The 9,254-nt window shown below is 45.7% G+C and overlaps 1 protein-coding gene across 2 annotated transcripts; it reads left to right on the top strand.

The window, feature by feature from the left end:
- The first annotated feature begins 257 nt into the window (after positions 1-257).
- On the top strand, positions 258-8,984 carry pla2g7 (phospholipase A2, group VII (platelet-activating factor acetylhydrolase, plasma)). Of its 2 annotated transcripts, none has more exons than XM_068576446.1 (11): positions 258-399; positions 1,050-1,177; positions 2,076-2,226; positions 2,947-3,040; positions 3,124-3,192; positions 4,725-4,896; positions 5,286-5,399; positions 6,590-6,681; positions 6,774-6,944; positions 7,027-7,175; positions 8,032-8,984. In XM_068576446.1, the coding sequence occupies exons 2-11, from the start codon at positions 1,082-1,084 to the stop codon at positions 8,130-8,132; spliced, it is 1,209 nt and encodes a 402-aa protein (XP_068432547.1). In that variant the 5' UTR covers positions 258-399; positions 1,050-1,081; the 3' UTR covers positions 8,133-8,984. The 2 variants fall into 2 exon arrangements, with proteins under 2 accessions (XP_068432547.1, XP_068432546.1); XM_068576445.1 differs by having other exon boundaries at positions 276-557.
- The last annotated feature ends 270 nt before the right edge of the window (positions 8,985-9,254 follow it).

Raw genomic sequence — 9,254 nt, forward strand, 5'->3', positions numbered from 1 at the left:
ATTTGCTGGATTTAACCAGAGCCATATATAGATCATGTTACACCGTTTTACGTGGGACACTGCAGGACATACATAAAGACTACTATACTGTGATTATGGTTGTAGTCAGCCCTCTGATTATTTTGGTATACAGGTAGGTTACATGACATTGTATTACATTTACTTCGGATGATGTTTTTAGGCACCACGTGCGGTGCCGTGAACGAACCAGAAACTGTGTAGAACCCGTTCCATTCACGGCTCTGGTTTAGCTCCCTCCCATGCTAATAGTGGCTGGCTAACAGCTGTCAGGTCAAACCACTCCCTGGTGACTCGTACCGGTGGGAAAACAATCAGTTACGTGGTAATGTTGCGAAACTGATGTAGTAACATTGGCACCCGGCTACTTCTCTATTTCCGGTAGGTCTGTTTTTTTTCCGTTGAATAGTTAACGTCATACTAGTGTTTATCTAGCAGCTAACGAGAAGGAGCGCTGTTGAAACTGCTGTGGTCGATGCTGTCTCATGGAGGATTGGTACAGTTGTTAGGCAAGAGGATATACGAGTGGTCACGAACAGGTAACCGTCTCTCTCTCTCATTCGTAGCGGCATGCACACATAACCGGGAACCGCAGAGAAGTTACGTGAGGTCGTTTACATGAAGAAGTGAACTTTGGCACGCGCTCAATTATATAATACTTCGTTAAAACTACATATTGTTCCTGCTCACTCAAACATGGAGCAAGACACATGCATTAGTATGCCTATCAAAGCAATAAGCTAACAGGAGATAACCTCACATATCGGTGTAATGTGTCAATAACAATGTCATGTCTTATCCAGTAACCGGTTGTATCAGTAGTACTGCGGAGGGAAGGAGAGTAATAATTATCATGATCTAATAATCACTTCAGATCCACTGTCTAAAGTCAGAATTGGCACTTTCGGCTGTACAAAAGCAGTGGTTTTGTTTTTGTCGTGTCATGCTCTGTCCACCATGAGTCATGACTTCCAGGTCCTCTGCATTGTTTGCTGTCCAGCTGACCCTCCACGTGTCTCTCCGTGTGACAGAGCACAGGAGGCACGCGCTCGGTTTCCTCGCGATGGGGAACGCCTGCAGTAACAACCTGGGCATCCCTCCAGCCAAGGGCCCCCACGCCGTGGGCTGCACCGACTTCATGATGGACCACACCGCGCAGGTGAGAGCACCACACACCTGGTCCACAGAGGACACGCATACCGTGGCCCCCTGTGCATTATGGGTCACCTTTTATTGAGATACCACTGAGTTTCAGCATTGTGTAAAGCCACTGTCCTCTAAAATGTAGAGGACAATGCGGTCCATTCATCTTTTAAGGTCTGAGTGATGAATGAGCAGCACACCTGGGTATCAGAATCAGCTTTATTGGCCGTGTGTGTGTACACATATGACCATATATAGATACTGCCATCAACCACAGCTATAGAGCTGCTATAAACCGGTTATGAGTCAACACCAATAAGAAGTTGACGATTCATCAGAGTTCATACGCTCATGGAAAACCTGGAACAGTATTGAATTTTAAAATGTTTATTTCCAGACCTGGAAAAATCCCAAAAGTGTATTAAAAGTCCTGCAAATGTGTTGGATTCATGTGTTCATGACGTTCATTTACGCTGAGTTTGAAATGATTTCAAATCTGCTTTTAAAAGAAAGAGGCTCAAAATATCAGCAGCATACATACAGGCATCTATATACATGTTTATTCTTTTAATCAAACCATTGTCTCTCATTCATTTGTGTCATTTATGCTTTGAATCTTCATTGTTAGTTTAAATACTACATTTTATCACTTTTTACTGTTTACACACAGATTTCACACAATGTTTGCTCATGGACATTTGGTTAAAAGTCATGAAAATGTGGTTAAAAGTCATGAAAATCCATTGGTCACAACGTGTATGAACCCTCTTCATTCCATCACAATTGAAAGTGATCACAAAATGAGTTTGAAAGTTCAGCATGAGAAGATGAATCCATAAGGTGTCCTGGTTTAGTGAAGAAGAGGTGCTCTCTCTCTCTCTGCCTCTCTCTCTCTCTCTCTGCCTCTCTAACAGGGCAGCTTCTTCCGGCTTTACTACCCGTGTCAAGAGACGGAAAAAGCCGAAAAGCCAGACTGGGTGCCGTGCGTGGAGTATTTCAACGGTCTGGCAGACTTCATGAAAATCAACAGGACTCTCAGCGAAAGGATTTTCAACTACCTCTTTGGTAATTCAACCCCGAGGAAGAGCGTGCACAACATGTCCCATGAGTTTTTAAACCAGTGCTGTTGAACGTGCTCTCCTGGATCACACCAGTGTTAGTTTGTTTTAGGACCGATGTGATACAGTCTGCTTCACCTCATTCCTCAACACTGCTTATATCAGCTCAGCGTAGTTGGTTCCTTCGTCTTATTGTTGCACACATGGCCAGCCACAACGAGACTACCTCTGGGTAGTTGCATGTAAACGCTCACACTGGAGAGATGTATGGGAATCTGTGGGACATCAACAAGCCAATAGTGTGCTTTTAAGACATGTTCATCAGTTATATGAATGTCTATTGACGGCGCTGTGCTTTATATTGTATGTATTTGTTCTGCAAAGTCTTGGAAAAAAAATCACTTTTAAGAGATATTTTGATCATAACTATGAACATCCAGCATGATATGAGCAAGATTCCCCAAAAATGCCTCCTGGAGCGTCAATAAGACACTTTTTTGGAAAGATTAGGACCTAAAGAATCAGAATCTGCAACAAAAATCACAATAAAACAAAGTCTTGGTCTGTTAGGAAGGAGTTTCAGTCAAAAAACTGTGTGGTTTGGTTCAAAATTGGAAAAGTTATGTATTTCATGCCAAAAGATTGTCTGAACGGGGCATGCTGGGACTTAACATTGGCGCAGGAGGATTTTAAAAGCTCTTGTGTTTTCTTCATCTGTCTGTTCCAGGCTCCTTTAAGATCCCGGCCGCCGTGGACGCTCCCTTTAAATCCAATGAAAAATGTCCCGTAGTCATCTTCTCCCACGGCCTCGGAGCGTTCAGGTAAACCCGATGAGCATGAACTCTTCTGCAGGACGGACCCTCCAGGAACGCTGTGACTGACTTCTCCCCGCTGTTCCCTCTAGGACTCTGTACTCGGCTATATGTGCAGAATTGGCCTCTCAGGGCTTCATCGTGGCCTCCGTGGAACACAGGTACGTCATGTGTGTACTGTCATCAGAACAGGGAGCTCCTCATAGTGCGGTAATCAGGGTCAGAGGACTCGGTTATCCGAAGCCATGTCATGCCGTACGCGTGTCTAATCTTGACTTCATTCAAACTGGGCGCTGGACAGTGGAGGTCAGGTGGCGGTTGCAGGAAGTTCTAGTTGAACGCGAGCCAAGCGAGCAACAACAGAGGGCCGTCACAGCTGTTTGTCTGTGGCGTAAGTGTGCGGACAATAACACGAACCAGCTCATCACATTTCCTTTCAGCGCAGAGACAAGAGGAGCGTTTGGAGGAGAGCATAATGGCCACAGTCAGTCTGTCAGAGAGAGAGAGAGAGAGAGAGAGAGAGAGAGAGAGAGAGAGAGAGAGAGAGAGAGAGAGAGCATGACGGGAGATCCACTTTGTTCGGTGGGCGATCCGGCCGGGAGGGGTGGTGGTGATGGGGGTGGTGGTCTTTTTGTCAGTTTGTTTCGCGAGTCTGAACAAGCAGGAGCAGCGCGAGCTGCAGAATGAACGCCCTGAAGCACAGGAGGGGTGAGAAACGGAGAACCAGTAACAGCGGCACGTCATCGGGTTCAATCCAGTTCACAAACGAGCCTCAGGGGGCTTTACAATCTGCACACACACAACATCCCACACACGGGACCTCACTGCGTTGTCGTGAGCCGGTTCTAAAACCCAATATAATGCACAAGACCGTTGTAAAGTTCAGGGTCACATTAGACCTCATTTTTTTAGAAAACCCTTGTGCAGCGATGTCACACAGCTGAAAACATCTCTGCTGGTGAGAGAAGCTATAACGCTGTTCTTCCTTTCAGCTGGTTGAGTATCAGGATCATCACACTCGTTCTACTCTCAAAATGTCCAGAGAAAGAGAAGTTTTCATGTGAAACTCTCCAGTCTGTTCTTGTTCTTAGAAGTGAAGGATATTCCAAGAGAGAAATTGAGAAGGAACTGAAAATGTGTCTGGGTGACCCCAAACCTTTGAACAGTAGTGTATATTTGTGTCAGACAGTCATCTCTGGCGCTCTGGCTCACAGTTATTTACAATATTTGCAGTGTTGTCTTCAATTTGCTTGTATGAGGAACTTCTCCACGGCCATGTTTTACCTCAGGTGATGAAGGTTTGGAGAAGCAGACGAGGGCTGAGCAGCGTTCTGCTGTCCTGTTGTTGAGATCAAAACTAACCTTAGAAAACACCAAAAATCACACGACAACACAAACTATCCTCCGTGCTCTGAGAGGTATAATTCACTAAAGGTAAAGCAGCGAAAACATGATAAGTTTAACGTTAACTTAAACTGATACTGATTTGTTTCCGGTGTGTAAAACGCGTCCACAGCAGAACATCACTTTCCTCTGTCTGTTCCTTCAGCTACTGCAGTTAAAACACGAGTATGGAACCAGTGTACTGTCATCTTTGTAACGTGTACTTTCTTCCTCTTCCTCTTCAGTACTCAGTACTTTGACGCGGTATCATTTGGCAGCACTGTGTGTGTATTTGTTCCCCACCACGCAGAGACCTGTCGGCCTCGGCTACGTATTATTTCCGTGAGAAGACGGAGTCGGAGAAGGCGAACAAGAGCGCTCCCAAAGCGCCCGGCTCGGCCCGGGAGCACCTGGTGAGAGAGTGGCTGTACTACAGGAGCCTGCAGCACGGCGAGAGCGAGTTCCCCATCCGGAACAAACAGGTGAGAAGCGTCCACGTTCCTGGAAGTGGAGTTGTGTACTTTGGGAGGAACAATCGAAGCGTCAGAGGCCTCGACGTCATCGCTCGCTGCATGAAAGGTGCAGAGGTGGAGACTCTCCTGTGCAATGAGGCTGCAGCTGCATTGCACAAGTCCACTCGCGACGTGACACCGCTGTTCAAATTCAACCACTTCCTCGTTTCCTTTAGCTGATTTGATGTTTTTTTAAATATGATTTGTCTCATGCTCCACTTTTATTTCGGCATTTCCTCTATTCTGTTTTTGAAAAGCTGCACTTTTTTGCATTCGTGTGACATCGTGGTAGACGAGCGTGGGCTTGTTTTTCTTTCTGTCTTGTTGGCTAACTGGTGTGTCCTTTGTGCCGCTGCCAGGTGAAGCAGAGAGCCAATGAGTGCATCCTGGCTCTGGACAAACTCACTGAAATCAACTCGGGGATCTCAGTGGAAAACGTTTTGCTAACTGGGTTTGACTGGACGACGTTGGAGGTAAAGCCGCTCGTGAACTTTGCTCTGGTTCCACAGGGAGCGCGAGCTCTTTTGAGGGATTCAATCCTGCAGCAGTTGAGATTTAGTGACGGAGAAAAGCAGATAAAGACTTGAGAATGAGAGGAAGTATGAGACTCACAGCAACACCGGCCGGCCGGCAGGACTGGAGCTAAAGTTAAGTTTGTGTTGGTTGTGAGATAGAGACGTGCTTGACGTCAAAGAAGGTCACACAGCAAATAGAAGATTAGATTACAAACTAACAACCAAGATGAAAACAAACTCGTCTTAAAGGGACAGTTCCTCCCAAAAGCAGCAATCCATATTCAGCCTCTTACCCGTCATGCTGTTTATTATTCCAGACAGTTTGCAGACATCAGTATTATTGTTTTAAGAAAAAAAGTCCCAACATGAAACTGCTCACAACAAGGTGTGCTCTCTCACGGATGCTGAGGGAAGCCGCCATTGTTGTTCAACCCGTTGAAAACTGTGGAACCTATGTTGTCTTCAGACCTCTTTTTCCCTGTTTGAGTCGTCAGAGGAACCCCAAATTAATTCCAATACTTGTGTTTATTGTATGTATTTGTTCAGCAAAGTCTTGGGGAAAAAAATCACTTACAAAAGATATTTTGATGGCAACTATGAACATCCAGCATGATATGAGCCAGATTCCCCCAAAAATGCCTCCTGGAGCATCAATAAGACACCTTTATGGAAAGATTACGACCTAAAATATATGAATGTGCAACAAAAATCCTGATAAAACAAAGTCTTGGTCTGTCTGGAAGGAGTTTTAGTCCAAAAACTGTGTTGTTCAGTTCAAAAATTCGAAAAATGACATATCTTAGCGCAAAAGATTGTCTGAATGGGGCATGCTGGGACTTAAAATGGACGCGGGAGGATTTTCGCGCACGGCTTCCAAAAGGTTGAAACTGTTAAACTGTTGTCTCTCCGCGTCGTCTCACGCACACATTTAAGCCACGCCCCCGGCTGCCAGTAGCTCCTCCCAGAGCTCACGATCCCCAGTGAGAAGAATAAAATGTGCACGTGAAGAGCTTGGCGTCGGTGAGTGCGGGTCGATCCGGACATTTGAGGCTCGTCGTGTCACTTCAAACCCGACGCTGACCGGGTAACAGTTCGGAGGAGGAGACTTCTACTGCTGTCATCACTCACTCTCCGTTTCCTCTCGACAGAACGCCATGGATCTGTGCCGGATAGCGGCGGTGGGGCATTCCTTCGGGGGCGCCACCGTGATAGAAGCTCTGTGCAAAGAGGTCAAATTCAAGTATGTGGCTTCACGCCGTACGGCAGGAGTGTGACGGGACACGTGAACGATGGCGTCTGAATGACACGGGCCGCCTGGCCTCTCTCGTGCAGGTGCGGCATCGCGCTGGACTCCTGGATGTTCCCCTTGGACGACGAGCTCTTCGCCCGGGTGAAGCAGCCCATCTTCTTCATCAACTCGGAGAAGTTCCAGTGGGCGGGGAACATCAGCCGCATGAAGAAGCTGGAGTCGGCCGTCATCCAGCGCAAAATGATCACCATCAGGTAGAGCGCGGCGAGCAGAATGCGGGCGGCGTCGGTCCCGTCAGAGCGACGCGGCGGGTCCTGACTGTGTTTCCTCCACCAGAGGCACGGTGCACCAGAGCTTCCCCGACTTCACCTTCCTGACCGGCAACTGGATCGGCAAGCTGATGAAGCTGAAGGGGGAGATCGACCCCGAGGTCGCCATGGACCTCTGCAACAAGGCGTCGCTGGCCTTCCTGCAGCGCCACCTCGGTGAGAACGAGGACGCCGAGAGGCTTCACCGTCACACGCACAATAAGTTATTATGAAAAGATGATTCTGCTCGGTCCCCCCAACACACAATTACAATGAACTTAAGGTAAAACATAAATAAATGAAAAATAAGGCCAAAAATATATAACATTATTGCACAAAAATATAAGAGTTTTGCAATATGATCAAATTTGACAATAATATTGCTATATGATAAAAAATGATAATATTATTGCTTTAATAAATATGATAATAGTATTGCTATAATAATTATGAGTGTTGCTATAATAAATATTATAATAGTTTTGCTATGATACATATAATAGTATTGCTACGATCAATTTAATAGTTTTGCAATATGATCAAATTTGACAATAATATTGCTATATGTTAAAAAATGATATTATTGCTTTAATAAATATGATAATAGTATTGCTATAATAATTATGATAGTGTTGCTATAATAAATATTATAATAGTTTCGCCATGATACATATAATAGTATTGCTATGATCAATTTAATAGTTTTGCAATATGATAAAAATTTGATAAGTGCTATAATAAATAAAACATAATAGTATTGCTCTAATAAATGACAGAATATGATAACAGTATTGCTCATTGTGTCTTTATACACGATGCATTGCTGCAACATTGCTCTTTGTGGGAACGTTGCCGTGTCGGTGGTGTTTCAGGACGACACTCTTCAGGTTGTGATGGTTAAATCTCCGGTGACCAGTCCCTTGTTTACCGATGACGTCATCAGTAAACCCCCTGATGACGTCATCAGTAAACCCCCTGATCAGTAAACCCCGGGGCTCCTTGTATCTCACCATGAAACTTCTGGATGTTGCAGGGCTACAGAAGAACTTCAATCAGTGGGACCCTCTGATCGAAGGCCAGGACGACGACCTCATTCAAGGAACCAACATCACCGTGCTCCAGTCTTCCATCTGAGCCGCTCCGGTCTTCCATCTGAGCCGCTCCAGTCTTCCATCTGAGCCGCTCCGGTCTTCCATCTGAGCCGCTCCGGTCTTCCATCTGAGCCGCTCCAGTCTTCCATCTGAGCCGCTCCGGTCTTCCATCTGAGCCGCTCCAGTCTTCCATCTGAGCCGCTCCAGTCTTCCATCTGAGCCGCTCCGGTCTTCCATCTGAGCCGCTCCGGTCTTCATCATCCCAGAGAATGTAACCTGGACCGATTCCACCTCCTGCCTGGGCGTCAGTGGGAACGGCCTCCAGACCCGCTCGGCATCACAGACTGACTCTAACGTCGGGATAGATAGATCTCTACCTCATCAGCGGGTCAGATTTAGTTTCTCTCAACAGGTAAAACCAGCGTTCGTTTCATGAGGCCTGAATGTTCACCGTTCGTGAAATCCTCACTTATTACCAGGAAGTTCTTGGAGAAATTCTTTTAATTTTCATCTTTGAGTGTAAATGAACTGAGATAATGTTATTCAACACAGACTATGTCTCTTTGGGTGAATGAGCTTCCAACAGAGACGTGCGACACTATGATTGCAGTGTGATTCTGGAACGAGACCGATGACGAGTCGGATCAGACTGATGAGCGTCGTTAGGACAAACGGAGATCGAGGACTCATATCTCAGATGAATTATTAACCTAGCCAAGATATCATACATGTAATCCATCCTGATTGCACAGAGGGCAGCTACATACAGTGAGTAGATCAGCATCATTAAAAGGTGAAGCGCGTGCCTTCACTCTACTGTTCAGAGTCAATGTAACAGTCTTCTACTTTTATATCTGCCGTAACAGAAACACAATAAATCTGGTTTGTATACAAATGCGTCTTCTGCTTTAACTCCTTCAGGTCGGCTCGCTCCTTTTCAAGGCCTGGAAAGCAACGAGCTCACCTACTGAAAGCTTTTTGAACTCCAGAGGTCCAAAACTGACGACTTTGATCAGAACTGTTCAGTCGTGAGGAAAGGTTTTTTTATGAAACAAACAGAAGGGTCAGCTCACCCTCGAAATCCAAAAATACAGACGACCGTTCAAAGGTTTGGGGTCACCCAGACAAAAGTTCAGTTTCTTTGAACGTAAAAGGAATATCCTTC

This window comes from Clinocottus analis, unplaced genomic scaffold (genome assembly GCF_023055335.1).
Source record: "Clinocottus analis isolate CAN_PGR_092001 unplaced genomic scaffold, fCliAna1.0.p SCAF_15, whole genome shotgun sequence".
Lineage (NCBI taxonomy): Eukaryota > Metazoa > Chordata > Actinopteri > Perciformes > Cottidae > Clinocottus > Clinocottus analis.

Bases quoted from the DNA above. Each gene is read 5' to 3' on its own strand.
- pla2g7 (XM_068576445.1), top strand. From the start codon at position 494: ATGCTGTCTCATGGAGGATTGGTACAGTTGTTAGGCAAGAGGATATAC. The intron at 5,400-6,589 runs GTAAAGCCGCTC...TCCTCTCGACAG, and splicing joins TTGACTGGACGACGTTGGAG to AACGCCATGGATCTGTGCCG. The intron at 6,945-7,026 runs GTAGAGCGCGGC...TTCCTCCACCAG, and splicing joins CGCAAAATGATCACCATCAG to AGGCACGGTGCACCAGAGCT.